At 60.8% G+C, this 17,639-nt stretch overlaps 1 protein-coding gene across 3 annotated transcripts; it reads left to right on the forward strand.

The window, feature by feature from the left end:
- The first annotated feature begins 4,222 nt into the window (after nt 1–4,222).
- Nucleotides 4,223–17,041, forward strand: KIAA1755 (KIAA1755 ortholog). 3 transcript variants are annotated; one of them, XM_051633022.1, is made up of 15 exons: nt 4,223–4,404; nt 7,860–8,057; nt 8,518–9,456; nt 9,604–9,805; nt 9,910–10,074; nt 10,700–10,823; nt 11,209–11,302; nt 11,886–11,972; nt 12,172–12,288; nt 12,627–12,725; nt 12,956–13,104; nt 13,886–14,024; nt 14,342–14,464; nt 15,158–15,349; nt 15,432–17,041. In XM_051633022.1, the coding sequence occupies exons 1-15, from the start codon at nt 4,402–4,404 to the stop codon at nt 16,386–16,388; spliced, it is 3,588 nt and encodes a 1,195-aa protein (XP_051488982.1). In that variant the 5' UTR covers nt 4,223–4,401; the 3' UTR covers nt 16,389–17,041. The 3 variants fall into 3 exon arrangements, with proteins under 3 accessions (XP_051488982.1, XP_051488983.1, XP_051488981.1); XM_051633023.1 differs by having other exon boundaries at nt 9,685–9,805; XM_051633021.1 differs by having other exon boundaries at nt 8,518–9,805.
- The last annotated feature ends 598 nt before the right edge of the window (nt 17,042–17,639 follow it).

The following is a 17,639-nucleotide window of genomic DNA, read 5'->3' on the forward strand; positions in this document are numbered from 1 at the left end:
AGGGTCCTGGGTGTCTGCACTGGAGGAACCTGGCACTTGGAGGATGGATGGAGGTCTCAGACCCAGGACAGGAGAACAAGGACACAGCAACCCAGTGTTTCTGGTGCTGCTGGAGCAGAACAAACAGCCCAGGGAAGAGCCATGTCCCGTGGGCACTCAAGCAGCATCCATGGGTTGTGATCCTCCAGTTAGTGCCAGCCCAAATCCATCCCTGGGGCAGAAGCCCATGGGCAGAGCTCATTTTGCCCAGAAAGAAGCAGCCAAGAGCAGAGGAGAAGGCTAAAAGCCAAATCTCCCCTTCCAGCCTCCACAGTGCCATGACCTTGCCTATTGTCAACACTTCACTGGGTCTTGCTCAGTGCAGAGGACAAGCTTCTCTGCAAGGACATCACACAAGATGTGACACCACATGTCAGCAGTGCTGTTTCAAAACAATATTTAAGACATTCAGGACGAGCATTGAGGAACCAGAACCTCTTCCATTAGAAGAAATGAAATTCTATAGGGAATAGCACAGAGAGGAAGCAAAACCAGAAAGACTTCTTTCATGGTTTGAGCAAATTTTGAACTGTAAAACCCCTTAAAACAGCACAAACCCTGACCAAGCACTTGTGTTTGGCAAGGAGCAGCTGAAACCACAGCTAATGCTCCATAGGCAGGCTGGTCCTGGAAGTGCTTCATGCTGGGATGACAGCAAGGAATTGAGTGTGAAATCCTGCCCTGCCTGACTGGACCTGACCCTTCAGAGGGGAAAGAGCTTCAACTGATGGGCAGATCTGTGGGACAAGGACTGGTCCACCCAGGGCTGCTGGACATGCAGGAAAGGGCCAACATCAGATAGGAGGGCAGGGAGCTGCAGGAGGTCCCTCTCCTGTGCTGACCCCATGGGTCAGGACCCACTCCTTGCTGTACCCAGGCCTCCCACTGCTCCCCAGGCCAGGGCTGCTGCTGGTCTCACACGCTCCCCAGCGCGTGCAAGCAGTTCCCAATCCTGCCCACAGCTCTTTCTGCATCTCCTGTGTGATGCAATGGCCCAAACCACCCTGCAGTCATGTTCTGGGGCTGGGGGATCAGCTGTGACTTTGCTCCATCCCCAGCAGGGACACTCAGGCCCTTTTTCCTTCTCCAGGAAAATCCAGCTGCATCCATTTCCCACAGTGCCACAATCACCCCAGGAATTCCCCAGGGACCCGGGCAGCATGTGCCAGGAGCATGGCAGCTGCCAGGCACAGGGCAGAGCTGTGGGCTGGCAAACACTGCTGGGGAAACACAGGGGAAAACCCAGGAGACTGGGCAAGAAAAACGAGAGTGACCCAGCTGGTTTTGGGAGAAATTGGAAAAGGGAAGTCCACATCCAGAAATAAAACCTCCCCTTCTCCATTTCTAGCCGGGACAAGTTCAGTGCCAATAACAGGACAGGGCTCTGACCGACCTGTGGCCACCGTGGTTGCCCTCAGACCCGCAGGGACTTCACCCAGAGCTCACTGAAATTCTATCAGTGTCCAGATGCAGCTCTTGCCTGCTCCAGGTGCGGGATGGCTGCCAGCCTGGCGCTGCTCACTGTCACCTGCCAGCCCCTGACAACCTTTGATCCAGCAGCATCTGAAAATACAGCAGGGACACGTGGGGGCTCTGCCGCTGTAGTTTTTCCAGCTGCAGCGTCGGCGTGACCCGGTCCTGGCTGTTCCCAGAGCCGGGAGGGCTCTCTGCCAGCGGGGGTCACCGCTGAGGCCAGCCCTGACCTCTGCAGCAAAACCAAGGCAGCCAGGAACACCTGGGGACCTCAGAGCTAATAACGCAGCTAATAACGAGCTAATAACACAGGAGCCATGTGGGGCACGGCGAGCAGCTGTGCCCACAGATGAGGACCCTGGGTGCAGGGACATTGCCATAAGTGACAAATCTCCCAGCAGGAGCTCAGCCCCAGAGACTGTCCCCAATGCTGGGCTCATGACCCTGAGCCTCCCTCCACCCCAGCATCCGGGTGACGTCCCGGGTGTCCCGTCGGGACCAGCACTGCAGCCAGAGCATCCTCTCCACCCGCTGAGGGCTGCTGTTGCCCCAGACAGGCGGGCTCCTCTCGCAGCAGGCCAGCTCGTGACGCGAGGTCTGGGAGTCTCGTGGGAGACAAAAGGGGATCCAGAGAGCCAAGGGGGATGATTTTGCAGAAAAGTAAAAATAAATATGCAGGAATGGTGACCTCGGGCTGAGCTGGGGGATTGTGAATGGTGGCTCTGTGCTGGTGAAGGGCCAGGGCAGGAGGCCACATGCAGCCTGTCCAAGCAGCTGCTTGGGACAAACAGGACATGGAGAAAGGGAGCAAAAGAGAAGGGTGAGCTCATGGGGTCAGAGGCACCCAGAAGTCTGCCAGGGGCTCTGCCTTTTGCTGAGCAGGCTTGTTGCCCAGCACCCCAACTCCCACCCCTGAGCCTTGCCACCTCTTCTGGATGGCAGGAGGGCACAGGGAGCTGCTTTGAGGTGCTACAAGGATGTGGAGCTGGATTCAGCCATGCCAGGTGCCTTAGCAGGGTGGGCTAGTTTAGCACCAATGATAAGAGCACCCCAGGACCCAGGCTTGGTGGTGCTGCCCTCAGGCACTCCACACTGCCAGGGGGATGGGGACCCACTGGGCTTTACACCCTTCCCCTCCTGCTCACCGGTGCCACAGCGGGATCCGACCTGCTGGCGTGGGACTGCTCAGCCATGCTGCTTCCCTCCACACCCATCCTGGTGCCTTCCAGGAGGCCTGTGAGCCAAAATCAGCTCTTGGGCTCATTTCAGAGGTAACCAGGCAATTAAAGGAGGTCAGAGCATGAGCTCATACTCCCCTTGCACTCAGGGAAGCTATAAAAAGGCTGAAGCAGAGTATGTGAACTAAGGCAATTAAAGGAGCAATTGGCTGCTGGGGTGGAAGGGAGGAGCTGGCCCAGCTGGCCCCGGTTTGCATGAGGGCTCCTGGGCAGACCCACGGAGCTGCGGTGGTGCCCATGGGTCTTGAGCCCCACGATGGGCTGCAGCCACACACTCCAGCCCCGCTCCCCACAGGCACAGCCACCGTTCCTGGGCCCTTGTAGCACTCGTGATCTGTGCTGGTGACAAAAGGGCTCTCACTAGCTCCCAAGGAAATGGGAAGCAAACGCAAAGCCCTCCCTGGCGCCGTCCTCCCTCCCAGCAAGCCAGCAACCCAGCTGCACCTCCTCCTGCCGCGGCTTGTTTTCACAGCCTGTCCTCTGGCCGCTCACTAACCCCTGGACAAATGTGTGTTACCGAGACTCCCTGGCGGCTCACGGCCCACGCTCTGGCTGTCCCACCCGTCTCGGGTCCTTTCCCCCATCCCAGCTCCGGGCCCATCCTTGAGCCCATGAACGTGACAGTGAACTCAACTTCAGCCTGAGCAGGGAGCAGAGGGTCCAAGAGCACCAGACCCGGGGTGGAAGGGCTGTGCTGAGCAGCAGTGGGTTTTGTTAGACCTAATCTGTGGCTTTGGCTCTTATGCTGATTGTTTTTGTACAACCTCTGGTTGTTAAATCACACAATTCTGCCTTCAAGTAGGTACTTTCCATCACTGAAACATCCAAAGAGCACTAAGAGACGCTTTTCTCCTGCTGTGCTGTCAGGCCCATTCAGAGTCAGAACTCTGCTGTGCCAAGTGTGCTCTGAATACAAACCAGGCCGGATGGTTCCCATCAGCGCCAGCCCCCGTTTATTTAAAGAGAGTGAAGCCACGGCAGACAGCGGGTGCCTGCGTGTACACACCGCACCCGACACCCCCGCACCCGGGATCCCGGCACCCGCAGCTTTGCCTTCTCCCGGTGTGTGAAGCATCCCCGAGAGGGGAGCGGGACCCACCGGGGGGAGCCGCCCTCCTGCCGCCCCCCGCGGGGTTTTCTGCAGGGGTCTTACACACACACACACGCAGCCCCCAGCTCCCTGGCGCAACGGAGAAGCCGCCGCGTCCTCCCTGCCCGCTGCCATCCCGGGACGAGCCACCGCCTTGGGCACACAGGGCAGGGGCTCGCTCCGTTCTCCCCCAGTCCGTCCCAGCCCCTCCAGCCCGTCCCGTTCCCCCCCGCCCCGTCCCAGCGCCGCTCCCCCGGGCCGCCCCCGCCAGCCCCCTCCCCCGGCCCGCCCCGCCGCGCTCGCTCTTTCTCTGCCTTTTCTTTTTCCTACTTTTTTTTTTTTTTTTCCCTTTTTCTTTTTTTTTTCCCCCAGAAGCGGCGCGGCGGGCGGAGGGAACCGGGCCGGGGGCCGGGGCTGCCCCCGCAGCTCGGGGAGGTGCCGGCAGCCGGGGCGGCTCCAGGAGAGTCCGGCCGTGGGGCAGCGCTCAGCCCCGGGAAAGAAGAGGGAAGGGACCGGCGGTGCCCCGGGCCCCCCCGGCCCCTCTGCCACTTCCCAGTAAACATGGTAATTCCTTCTGCTTTCTTTTCCTTTCTACTGACCTTTCCTGCAGGCACTTGCAGCCCCCGGCCCTTCTGAGCACAGGGTGGGTGTCAGGCACGAAGGTGGAGGTTGGGAGCGATGGTGGAGGATGGGCACGAAGATGGATGATGGGCCCAAAGGTGGAGGTCGGGAGCGAAGGTGGAGAGATGACAAAGTCGGGAGTGAAGGCGAAGGACGAGTGTAAAGGTGCAGGGCAGGGGTGCAGGTCAGGTGTGCAGGAGGACAGGAGCGAAGGCAGAGGTGGCCATTGGCCCCTTGGGCAGAGTGTTGTGCTGCAGCCTGTGAAGCTTCAACTTCCCAGCAAAGTCTGGGATGGGGTGCAGCGAGTGGTGCTACAGCAGGAACTGTGCCTGGCACGCGGGTACCGGACGCTCGGCAGAGTGTCCCCGGGCTGGCCATCTCATGTCACCACAGCTGGCATGTGCCATTGTCCTGGGCTCCCGGGTGATGCCTCCCACTCCACTGAGCTGGGGCTGCTCCTTAGCATTTGCATCGTGTCCTGCCAAAGCGGCTGACAGCAAGAGCTGTGGGAGAGGAATTGTTATTCAGGGCTGGTTCTGATGCTGAAACCTCACTCCTTTCTCATCAGGAGGGAGAAGGGTATGGAGCTGAGTCACCCGGTGGCTTTGGGTATGAGTTAAACAGTTAAACAACTTTACAGCACCAAAACCCAGCTCGTCTTGTTGGTGTAAACCACTTGAAAAAATATGGGTATTTGGGGAGAAATATCAATCTCTATTTAACAGCACTTTGGCTTATTAAAATGGAAATAGCATTGCAAATGTAAATCTCCTTATGTTCCTTAATGCCTTTTGTTTCAGTCTGTGCTCCCTTGCAGCTGGCAGAGAGACCTGGGCTGATTCCTTGCTTTTGGATTTCTCATGGCTTCCTGGCCGATCTGGTCTCAGCTTCTCCATGAAGGCAGCAACGCTGTGCCAGGCTTCCCCCAAAACCTCCCCTAGTGATGAGGTGCTTTGTGACACTCCACAAAAACAGTTGTAGTCCCTGCAGGCCAACACATTCCCCAGCCCGGGGCGGGCTGCCCCGGTGCCTCCATCCCTCAGCCCTTCTCTCCCGGCGCTGGCTCACGCTGTCCTGCTGCTGGATGAAGTCCTGGGCGTTTTCATTCCATTGACAGGGAAGCAGCCTTGTTTATCCAGCTGATCCCTCCTCTGGCACGTCCCTGGGCTGTGCGGTTTTGGTGGTGGGTCGGAAGATTTTCCTTTTCTCCCTGCAGCAGGGCTGTCCCATCCCCCAGACACCCCATGTTTGTCTCAGATGGTTCACCCAGATTCCAGGCACTTCTCCCCAGACACCAAGTGCGGGATGGGGTAAGGCCAGGGACCGTGTGTGCCGAGGCTGAAGGAGGCTGGTCTGGGGTTTGGGGGGACGTTGTAAGGAGAAGTACAGGGTGTTGGGAGGAGCTGCTGGCAGCATGTGGCCCCACCAGATACCCCTGTGGGGCCCTCCCAGGGGGTCAGTGGGTTTGGGGCTGTCCATGGCCCCCAGCCTGCAGCAGAGCCCCAGCAACCCCGGTCCCAGGGGACCTGGCTTCTCCTCTTTGCATTTGCTTTCTTCTCATGAGCTCAGCTGGGAGGAGTTTAGTTCAGTTTGAAGAGAGACTGTTTTGGGACATGCCAGGGCTGTGCAATGCTCTGGGCAGCGGGTGCTGGCACAGGCAGGGCAGGCAGGGCCAGCCCATCTCTCCTGGAAGCATTAGGAGTGGGAGGGATCCCCCTTTGCTGTTACAGGTGGCTGTTCCTCACCTCTGTGCTGAGACAGGGAAGGAATCATGCTCAGTGGTACAGGCCAGGAGGTGGTGGATGCCTGGCCAGACTGGGCTGTGCCAGGACCCCATGGGAGCAAGGGAGAGCAGGGAGCTGGGATCTACCCTGCAGCCAGCTTTTCCTGAGCAAGGTGATTTCCAAAGCAAGGTCTCTTCCAGAGCAAAGACTAAGCATGAGCAGACCTGTGGTCCAGCAGCAGAAAGCCTCGATCACGGTCCCCAAGAAGGGCTTTGCTCTCCTGCTCTGCCCTGGCCCAGTGGCTTCTCCTGCCAGGCCCCAGGGCAGGAGGTTCCTCTGTGGAAACATGGAGAAAAAGTCAAGAAGAATTAGCCAAAACATGAGTGCAAAGTCATATAGCTAAAGAGCATTTAAGCTAATTAAGCTGAATTAACCAAGGCCACTTTGTCTCTGTATGGGCTCCTAGGCCAGGGATTAGCTGCCTGAAACTAATTCCCATCTTCAGCTACTCTCACCTCCAGCTAATCCCACCTGACTTCTTGGGTGCCTGTACAGGAGACCAGGGACAATGGCAAGCTGTGGCTGCCTGGGGAGCAGGACCTGGCTGCTGCTCTGGCTGCCCGGCGGATTCTGGTCCCTGCAGTCTGCAGTGCTGGGGACCCTCTGCCAAGAAATCTGGAGCCCAGCCCCAGGTGATAAGTTCAGGATGGCCATGGGCTGCAGCTGGTGGCAGAACTTGGGGCTCCTCTGTACCCTATGGCTGGCAGAGGTAGCACAGATCGCACCCTGCAGGAGAAGCATCCTGCTGCAGAGCAGCGGATCCCTGGCCAGGCCTGACCCTGCACCATGCAGAAACCTGCATCTCCCCACAGCAGCACCATTTCCAGCAGAAAAGGCTCCATTTGCCCACCTGCCCCAGCCTGATTTGTTGTTTCTCTGAAGCTCTCCTGCAGAAATAACACACACAGAGTCGGGGAGAGGTCTCTCTGCCTTTCCCACTTGCTGCTGGGCTCCTTTTGGCAGCCATGTCCATGGTCACCCCTGCACTGTCTGTAACGGGATTTAATGGCAGCCACCGGTGGGTTCCCTCCATGTACCCACTGCAGCAGCCGGGGCTGCGGAGCCAACATCTCCTGCAAAGCTGGGAGAGCAAACTCAGAACTGCCAGTTTACGTGTGGCATGAAACCAGCATCCTGTGAGGGTCTGGCAGTGCAGGAGAGGGGGATGGAACCAGCAAAGTGCTTCCCAGAAAAGGCTCCGAGGGCTAAGCTTGAGTTCAGCGAATTCAGTGATGAGTCTGAACTGAAACATCCTCTCCACCTCCCGATGTTTGTCCTTCCTCCCACCGCTGCATTCCTACAGCAAGCTGCAGAGCCCAGCACGTCCCTGTGCTGTGTCTGGCTCAGCTTAACCCCTTGGGCTGCAGCCAGGTGGGAAGCTGCACTCGGGGCTCACCCCAGGCTCCTCAAACCACAGCCTGGTGCTGGGAACTGGACCTGGCTGTGCTCATGTCCTCTGGCCATGCAGTGCTTGGTGCGCTCTGCACCCAGTTCCTCCTCAGTTTCCAGCCCAGGAAGGTTTGGAGGCCCCCTGAGCTCAGCAGTGTTGCCAGCTGGGGGGATGGTGCCCTGTTGCAGGGCTGCTGTCCCAGCCACCACCGTGTTCTCCCGCAGGATGCTGGGTCGCTGGACGCGGCGGTGCAGGGTGCCCTCCAGGCCCTCTACCCGCCCTTCGAGGCCACGGCCCCCACAGTCCTGGGCCAGGTGTTCCGGCTGCTGGAGACCAGCTACCAGGGTGATGGGCTCTGCTGCCTGCTCCAGTTCCTCATCCCGGCCAAGCGCCTCTTCGAGCACGTCCGACAGGCAGCCTGTGTAAGCCCTGCAGCCCCCTGCTCCTGGCCATGGGGGTTTGCCACGACACCCACACAGCCATACCCTCTCTGCACGTCCCCCTCCCTGTTCCCATCCCCTCCCTGCAGAGAGGACCATGGTGTGCCCAGCTCCCCGGGATGGTGCCAGCACAGAGCCTGATGCTGTCCCCACAATAAGGGTGGGGAGACTCCTGGGTCACCTTGTCTTGCCCCTGAAGAGGCTCCAGTGGGGTTTTCCCCTCTGTTAGCATGTGAGGAGCCCTCAGCACCTGGGAACAGCTGCGGGCTTGGGGTGGGCTTGCAGGTCCCTGCTCTGACTCACCTCAGGGACATCCCACCGAGTCACCAGACTCTTCAGTTCCTGGGAAGTGCAGAGCCGGGCAGTGGGAGTGAGCAAGGCTGGGAGGGCACAGAGCTGGCACAGACTCTCATTCACACACAGTGTTCTTCCTCCCTCCCAGGCTCCCTACTTTAACTGCATCTTTCTCCACGAAGGCTGGCCCTTGTGTCTTCACGAGAAGGTGGTCGTCCACCTGGCACCACTCAACCCCCTCCTGCTGCGCCCTGGGGACTTCTACCTGCAAGCAGAGCCCTGCGAGGAGCACTCGGCGCGCATCACCCTCAAGCACCTCTCGGGAGACCTGCGCACGGTGGAGGAGACACCGGTCCCTGAGGCCACCTACACGCTGCTCTTCACCAACGAGTGGCTGGAGGAGATCAACAGTGACCAGGCCAGGGCCCCCCTGCACACCTGCCTGGTGGCCACCGAGAGCGGCATCACCCCGCTGCCCTGGAGCAAGATCGCCACGCCGGAGTTCATCGACAAGCCCAAGGCTGGAGCTGATGGTGCTTCCACAGGGGCTCAGCACAGCCCTGCTCCTGAACCTGCAGCCGAGCCAGCAGCACCCACTGCACCCATGCCCTGCAGCACAGTCGACACCCCAGCACCCTATGGCAACATTGCAGGCACTGTCCCGGGCTGCAAGGTCAGCTCTTGGAAGTCAAGCCAGGGAAAGTACCCAGGACTGATTAAGGTGGACCAGGCTGGGCGGCGGAAGAAGACAGCCACACTGGCCATGCCCAGCCTCTGCGAGATCATCAGCCAGAACCTGGAAGGAGAATACGTGGACCTGCTGGAGCTTTCTCAGGAGCAGCTGGACCTCCTGGCCAGGTCCCTGCAGCCCACCCGCCCACCGGAGCGCATGGGGGCCGGGGCAGAGGCAAAGCTCCCCTGGGCAAACGGGGGGCCGGGAGCAGGCGCCTGGTGCTGCAGGGGGATGCCAAGCTCAGAGCAGGGTCCCTGCACCCCCTGCCTGCGGACAAAGCTGGGCCAGGAGCTGGGGCCACACAGCCCACGGTGCCGCCACCGTGACTCGTACCTGGCTGCGCTGCAGAACCCGGTGAGCTTCGGTCCTGGGCTGATGGCAGCCATCCTGGAGGAACCAGATGGTCCCGGCCCTGAGCCACCCCCTACCACCCCCCATAAGACCCCTGAACGGTGTGGGAGGGAAGCTGACAGCCCCCCATCCCTCACCTGCCACCCCCAGCCAGCCAGTCCCGAGGCGGTGGCACGGCAGGGCAGCCACAAACTCCCCCAGGGCTCTGGCCACAAGTTCTCCTTCCTGAAGGGGCCGCGGCTCGGGGCAGCCCCTGGGGATGAAAGAGCCACCAGCGAGCACGAAGGGGCCTGGAAGAAGGTCTCGGCCATCTACTCACCCCGTATGGGCAGAGCCAAGCCAGCCAGGAAAGGTACCGTCCAAGGGGGCCGCAGTGCCTGCCTGGGCTCTGGGGGGCTTTTGCATTTCTCTGCCTTTTTGCACATTTCCAGCTCCTCTCTCTGTCCCCACGAGCAGGTACAGATGTGGCGGCTGCTGCCCCTGGGGAGGAACAGTCTCCGAAAAGCACCAGCTGCAAGAACGGTCCCTCCACAGCCAGCACGGGCAGCCCTGGCCGGGAGCCACCGGCTTGGCAGGACCTGCACCCCGGGCTGCTGCGCTCGGGCATCATCTGCCTGCCAGGTACCTGCACCTCCAGACCCGAGTGGGAGGCTGGGAGAGGCCTGGAGGGAAAACACTGTGCTGCTGGGGAAGGCTTTCTGGAGGAAGGTTTCAGGGCTTTGCTGGAGGCCACAAAGCCCCCAGGCAGAAAACTTCCTTTCAGCTAGGCAAAAAAATCAAAAGCCTAAAGCCATGCAGGCTGCTTGGAGCAGCTGCCCTGGTTCCCAGCTGCACCAAGCCCTCCCACACCATTCCTCACCAGTGAAGCTGTTAAGCTTTTAGCTGCCAAACACTAAACATTTGGCTTCTTCCTTTTCCCAAGAACTGAAGAACAGTGACAAAACCATCCTTTTTCAGGAAAAACGTCCCTAGCAGCTCTGCCCTGGTATTTCCAGGGTCAGCATTGATGCCTAGAGCCCTTGTGGGCTGGTGCAGCCCCTCCGGGGCAGGGGTCGGGGGGGGGGGGGGGGGGGGGGGGGTGCGTGCGTGCGTGGCAGAGCCCACTCCCAGGCCCCTCAGCACTGTCCCTGCTTGGCGAGTGGCAGATGGGCCAATGGGAGCCCCAGGACCCCCAGGGGTTGCTCAGAGCTGGGGTCTGCAGCCAGCAGGTGGCTGCCAGAGAGGTCACTGGCCCCTCTCCCCACAGGGAGCTCAGACAGGCTGGGCAGGGCCCTTCTCCAGGTGACCTCCGGCGGCAGCGCCTGGGGAGCCACGTGGTGCTCAGCTGCCGAGCTGGCGAGGCTCATCCTCTACCTCTGCTCCCTCCCCAGGTAAGGGCCAGGAGGATCTGCCAGGACCCTCAGCTGCCTCTCAGCTTGGGGGACCCAGGCAGTCCCTAGGCCAAGCCAGGATGGATGATGCCCAGCACCCTGCTTTGGGCACATCCTGTATGGTCCCCATCATGTCCACTGTCCCTCCTGCAGCCAGCCCCAAGCACCCAGTGCTGTGCCTCTGCTGAGAGCAGTTCCCTTGACTGGGGCATCCCATGGGGACCAGGCCGTTGCCTGCAGTTGCTGGTCCCTGCTTACCCTCATTCTGCTGCCTGGGCATGTGGGACAGGGCTTCAAGTGGGTCCTGCTGGAGTGGGAGGACCCCCACTTCATATGCCACTTCTAATCAGTGCCATCTGCCTCCTGCTTTGTTTGCCCTTGCCAGGCGGGAAGCCAAGGATGATGGGCTCACAGTCCTGGTGGATGCCAGGAAGCAGCCACCTGCTCCTGTCCTGTTCTCAGCCCTTCGCTCCGTCCAGGTAATCAGGGCTCCATGTGCCTGTGCCATGGATGTGTTGGCGATCCCTTCCCAGTCCTGCAGGATCTGTCCTTTTCCCCGCTGTTGCCCAGCCCTGTGGCAAGCCACCAACCCCTCCAGCATCCCAGTGGCTGAGCTCACCTGGAAATTGGCTCTGCAGCAGTTGTTTCTTCATCCTGGCAGGGTTTCTGTGCCTGTACTGAGGCAGTGCTGCACCCCCTGCTCTGTCCTGGCGGTCCCCTTGTCACAGTGTCCTCTGCCTCTGCCCACTCAGGGCTTGGCTGCAGCCTGTCCAGTGAATTCAGTGCTGGTCCCAAAGCTTCCTGCATGGAGGAGCCTCACTGGTGTGAGCTCACCAGGCTCTGCCACTGGGCCATTGTGCTGAGGAGCTGGTGGATGGGGAACGGGGCTGTGGCCTGAGCCACCCATTTCCATTTCCCACGCCAATAAGTGCAGGAGCCTCTTCCTTTGCAATGAGTTCAGCAGCCTCAGCTGAGCTGGGCAGCCCAGCCCTGGCACTGCTCTGGGTGACCCAGGGGCTGTGCTGTGGGGTTTGTTGTGCTGACTCTCCCTGCCTCCCACAGAGCATCTCGCCAGGCTGCATCCACACCGTGCTGCTGCTGGCCGAGAAGGAGCTGGTCACCCACCGTGAGAAGCTGCCTGGGCTGCAGGTGAACCTGTCTCTGTCCCCTCCTCATGTCCCTCTGTTGTCCCCTGTGGGAAGAGCAGAGCCAGGGTGAAAGGAGCCTCCCACCTCAGAGACCCTAGGTCCCCTTGCTTGGAGACCTGTTTGAGGACCCCGGGCAGAGCTCCCTGCTCCAGGCTGTCTCTGGGGGTGTTCCCAGTGCTCAGGAGCCCCGTGTCCCACAGGTGGAGACCCTGGCATCGCTGAAGGCTCTGGGCCGCTACGTCGACAGCTCGCAGCTGCCCCCGGAGCTGGACGGCACCTTCCCCTACTGCCACGGCGAGTGGGTTCAATTCTTTCAGGTGTCTGTTCTCACGCTGTTCACCACCGCCTCACCTCCCTGCAGTGCCTCGCCGCCCCCACCGCGGCTTCCGTGTCCCTCAGACATCCTTGGAAAACAAATGGAACGGGAAGACAGAGGAGAGAGCTCTGAGCACAGGAGGGCAGCCCCCTCCTGGCTGCTGCTGCCTGTAGCTGCCCGTCCATCTGCACACTCCCATCTTCCTTAGCTTTAACCCGTTGTCCCGCGGTATTCCCTGCGCTGGCACTGCTCCTCTTCCTCCTCACAGGCAGGCTGCTGTCCTGCCCCACTGCCTGCCCTCCCTCCCCGGCCCCACTGACCTGCTGTGTCCCACTGCAGAAACTCCATCCCTTCACGGGCGGCCTCAGGCGGGCGTCGGAGCTGCTGCGGAGCTGCATCCAGGAGCTGCGGAGCCCCGACACGCTGGCAGGGACGCAGGTGAGGGGCAGGTTGAGGGGCTTTCCACAGAGCCCGTCTGCAGTCCAGCACGCAGTGACATCTTGCCAGTTCCCTCAAAATCGGTGCAACCACTGCCAGCGTGGCCGCGGGGCTGTCCCCTGTCCCCTTTGCCCGTCCCTCGGGTGCAGCCCTGGGTGTCTGTCCTGTGCTGACCCGGGAGCTGCCAGGCCAGGTCCCAGGTGAGACGCGTATCCCACGTCCCCCCGCAGGACGTGGCCGCCTGCATCGGGAGGCACCGGGAGCTGATGCAAAGGCTGCTGAGCGACCCGCAGCTGCTGCAGGTGCAGCGTGACGGGGGGGCCGCGCTGGCCAGGCTGCGCAGGGAGGCCGCCCGCCTCGGACCCTCACCCGGCGTCAGGTAGGATGAGGCGGCTGCTTCGGGAGAGGGGTGCAACGCCGGGGACCCCCAGCCTCCCCTGTTGACCAACAGGGCCAGTCCCCAGGGCCAGCCCTGTCCCCATGAGCTTCTCCCCAGCAAGCCCCGGAGCCGGCTCCCTCCTGCCCTGCAAATTGCCCCCAAGCCTGGAGCTCACGTCTCGGAGGGCCCCTTGCAGGATTTCCCTTTGCGGAAGCTGCAGGGGTCCCTGCGGGGGTCTCCTGCCCCGGCACAGGGCTGCCGGGTTGCTCGGCGCGGGCCGGGGTCAGCCCTCGGGCTGCTCTCGGGAAAAGCCACTAGATGGGGCCAAGCCCCGCAGCGCCCGGGTCCGTCCGCTCTGCGCGAACCCCACCGCTCTGACCGGCTGGGCTGGAGCCCACCGGCAGCCAGCACCTTCCCATCCTCGGCATCCATCCTGCTCCGCGGGACGGGGAGGTGCCAGGGCACCTGTAGGGCTGGACCCTGCTGCCCAGCGCACCCCAGGGGGTGTCCTTGTGGCCGGGTGGGCTCCGACCACACGGGGCCGGTGGGGAGGGGTCTGTTGGCTCTTGACCCAGGCACCTGCCAGGCTGGCAGCAGCCACACGTGCTGGGTCCTTGCCCATCCACTCTCTCAGCTCCTGGCTCCCACTTGCCATCACCAGCTCCTAAGGAGCTGCCCCATCTCTAGCTCCTGCCAGCTGGAGAATTTCCTCTGTTGGCATCTTCAGAAGCAGCCAGCAGCTCACCCAGCACTGATGGCCCCTCTTCTCCCTGACTGCCAGGACCAGCATGGAGTTGGCTGAGGGGCTGTACAGCCAGCTGGAGGAAGAGCTTCACAGCCTGGTGTCCCAGTCCAACAGCTGCCTGGAGCGCCTGGAGTTCCTCCAAAAGGTCCGGGAGCTGGAGGCTGAGTTTGGTGAGGTGAGTTGGGCATCCCTGGAGTGCCACAAGTTGTAGTTGTTCTCTGCAGTGCTTCCACGGCTGAGCATTTTGGGCAGATTTCCTCAGTTTTTGATTATGAAGCCCAGAGAATAACAGGATTGCCTGGACTTTGATTTTCATTATGAGACAACATTACATGACCATGCTGGGATGGGAAGCACAGTTGAGGAAGGAAGGGGAGGTGCCACAGAAGCACAGCATGGGTGGCTGTTCCCCCCTGACCCTCAACTCACTCTCTTCACCTTGGGGGGCTGGATGGATGGGCCTCCCCTCAAACTCACCCTGCTCTCTTGCAGCTGGGGGGCTGGCTGGACGGGGAGGCAGAAGTGCAGCTGCAGGAGATGGGCACGAAGGAGTGGAGCCCTGACAGCACCCAGGGCTCTGAGGAGCACTTCAACGAGTTTCTGGTCCAGGCAACAGTAAGTTTGGAGGGGGATTTTCTGTCACACATGTCCCTGGGTATGGCTGCTGGGTGGCTCTGTCCCCTGCCTGACGCTGGGCAGAAACTGAAAACACCACATGAGAAACGTTCAGACTTCATTACAAGGTTTGATACATTCAGTCCAGATCTCCCAGGTTTGGAACGAGGCTTCTCAGCACAACTGGGAGTTCCCAGGCTGGCTGGGTCAAGCTGCATTTTTCAAGTCCAGTTTTTGCTGGTCTTTGGGCAGGACTTTGAGGGTTGTGCTGCTCCTTGGTGTGCTTTGGGCTGGGAGTGCTGTTCCCAACCTGTGCTCCAGCCTTCACAGCCACTTCCTCCTGCAGGGCCAGGCTGCAGAGCCTGGATGTCCATCAGACATAAAATAATGTGGTGACCAGGAACTGTCCCTCCTGTGACCCTAGATGTGCAGGCCCTTCAGTTACCTGCACCGCAGAGGGATGAAGCCAGGTGACTTCAAGACTGGAGGATGAATTTTGTGCATTTTGAGCTCAGCCAGGACAGAGCAGAGATTTGGAGAATCCCCATTCTCTGTGTTTCTTCTCACTTGCCCAGATCATTTCCCATAGAGCTTTGACAGAGACGTTGAGTGCTGATCTGCAGACCCTGCCTACAGGTCCTAGCAGGTCAGCACCATTCCCTGGGCATGGAGCTTGTTCCTTCATCCCTGCAGGCTCAATACCAGCGCGGCCTTGCCCTGTGTCAGGAGGCAGCTGAGGTCCAGGATGCGGCTTTCCCGGAGGCACATCCCTTCCAGGTGGCTGCAGCCCTTTTCCAGAGGAAGCTACTGAGGTTCCATGGGCGGGTGGAGCAGCGGCAGGTGGAGCGGGAGCTGCTGCAGGAGCTCGGATGCTTCTCCAGCAAGGTGGGCGTGTGGGATCTTCTCCAGCAGCACCCGGGGCTGCCTGGGCAGCCAGGAAAACAGCCGCTTTCCCTGTCTTTTCCAGATCCGGCAGCTGAAGGTGGGCTGCAGGCAGTGCTGGGGCCGGGGGCTGCGTGGGGAGGGCCAGGCCCTGCAGTGCCTGCAGAGCTCCTTCCAGAAGCTGTCAGTGGAGCTTGCCCTGGAGAAGCTGCAGGAGATGGAGGCTCAGGTGTGCAGGATGCAGAGCAGCCGAGGGCTGGCAGTCTGGACCCAGGCATGGCACAGCTACCAGGTGAGCCGGCAGATCCTGGAGGAGATGCTGGCAGAGCTGCAGGAGGCCTGGGGAGCACCAGGTGATGGGCAGGGAGATGCCTTTGGCTTGCCCAGCTCGGGCTCTGCAGCCCCTTGCAAGGAAGCTCCAGTCTGCAGAGCAACCCCCAGCCCTGAGCCAGCAGTGCCCAAGGGCTGGAGGACAGCAGAACAGCCAGAGCCCAGTGCTCAGGGGCCAGGACAGCTCCGGGGGCCAGGACCCATTCCCAGCCCCACACTGGGTGTGGAGCCAAGCTCCCTGCAGCCCCGCTGCCATGGGCTGAAGGGTGACCATGCCTGCCACCACCACAGCTCTGCTGACAGCTCCCTCCCCAAGCCCGAGAGCCGAGCCCAGCTGGGAGCTGCAGGACACCTCAGCCAGGAGGGCAGCCAGCCCCCGCACAGGCAGCCCTTCACCCTGCCTCCCCGGGCACGTTTTCCAGGTGCTGCCCCATTGTGTCCCAACACTCTGCCCCACGGGGCTGTCCCAGCCCCCAGCACACGCAGTTTGCCTGCAGGAGCCACCCAGTACTTCCAGGTTTCCAGCCAGAGCAGTTTTTCCTCTGAAGACTCAGACTCACAGAACTCCACTGAAGACACCCCAGCAGCAAGCCTGGCTTTGCCCCAGGACCTCCAGGGTCCCAGACCACCTTGCCCCTCTGAAAAAGCCCCCCAGATTGTTTATCTGGAGAACCACCACACCAACAGTCCAGCTAAAGCAAATGCCAAGTAAAACCAGTCCCTTCCCTGTTGGAGCTGTTTCTCTCCAGTTGTAGAAGTCTCAGTCACTGACTGGATGGGACATTCCATACTCAGAGGTGGGACCTTGGAAACCGTTGCCCAACCCTTGTGCCCAGAGTCCTTCAGATCCCCATATTTAGCAGTCATCCTGCTGTGGAAGGGCAGTAACCCCCTCACCAGCCATGTGAGGTTGGTCAATAATCTCCTTTGTGCTGCTGTGGCCTCCTTGCCTAAAGTGCCTCTGTCCCTGCAAGCACCAAGTGTCCCTCAGGACAGCAGTGATGTTCCCTGAAGCCATGCTCAGAGCATCCCCTGGGACTGCAAACCTGTGCCGAGGATTTTCTGCCCCCTTTGCCAGGGGGGTTTTACCACCCCCTGCATTACAACAACAGGCATTTTGTTTGTGTGCTTTCATTAATGTGGGATTAATGATAATAATGTTAATAAACCTGAAGGGAAGCATCCAGTGTGGTCCTCATGGAGCAGAATGAACAGCTGTGTCCTGCCCAGAGCCACGTGTCAGGCTCCTCACCCGGGCTCCTGAGCCCTGCCCTGCCCAGTGCTACCACCAGAGCCACCAGCACCAGCCGTGGCCACAGCCTGGCTCTCCTGCCCACCACCAGTGTCTTGCTGCTGGTAGGATGGTCCTGCCCAAACCACTGCTTGCTCACAGGATCACAGAAGTGCTCTGGTTGGAAAGGATCTTTAAGATCATCAAGTCCAACCATTAACCCAAATCTATGGAGCCCAGGCTCATCCCTGTTGTGCCCTGCCTGCTGCAGCCATTGGCAGAATGATCCCTCTCCCTTTTTAAGAGTGAAATGCCACTGTCACAGGTTCTCACTCCCATCCTACCCCTTCCCAGTCTACGGGCATGGGTGGTGTCATCCTGTCGGGCCTTCCAGCTTGCTGGGAACGTACTGTGCCGGATCCTCAGGGATCTGACTGAGCCGTCATGACCTCACTGACCACTGGCCGAAACTCCCCGGGGATCCCATCCCCACAGCGCGTCCCGCCCGTTTGCCCTCCCGGGAGCGGGCGAAGCCAGACGGGGGACGGGCTGCGGGGACCAGGGCTCTGCACCGCCCGCCCCGGCAGCCGCATCGGGAGCGGATCGGGAGGCGTCCCAGCCAAAGAGACGCCTCGGGCAGGAGCCGCTCCCGACGCCCCGCTCCTCCCAGCCACGGCGCGGTCCCGGCTCGGGACGCTGTGCCTCGGCAAAGGGCACTTGCCCATCCCAGTG

This window comes from Apus apus, chromosome 15 (genome assembly GCF_020740795.1).
Source record: "Apus apus isolate bApuApu2 chromosome 15, bApuApu2.pri.cur, whole genome shotgun sequence".
Classification (NCBI taxonomy): Eukaryota; Metazoa; Chordata; class Aves; order Apodiformes; family Apodidae; genus Apus; species Apus apus.

What these genes read in the sequence shown, in the direction of transcription:
- KIAA1755 (XM_051633021.1), top strand. An exon ending in ACGTCCGACAGGCAGCCTGT is followed by an intron (nt 8,058 to 8,517) that starts GTAAGCCCTGCA and finishes CCTCCCTCCCAG; the next exon opens with GCTCCCTACTTTAACTGCAT. An exon ending in CAGCCCTTCGCTCCGTCCAG is followed by an intron (nt 11,303 to 11,885) that starts GTAATCAGGGCT and finishes TGCCTCCCACAG; the next exon opens with AGCATCTCGCCAGGCTGCAT.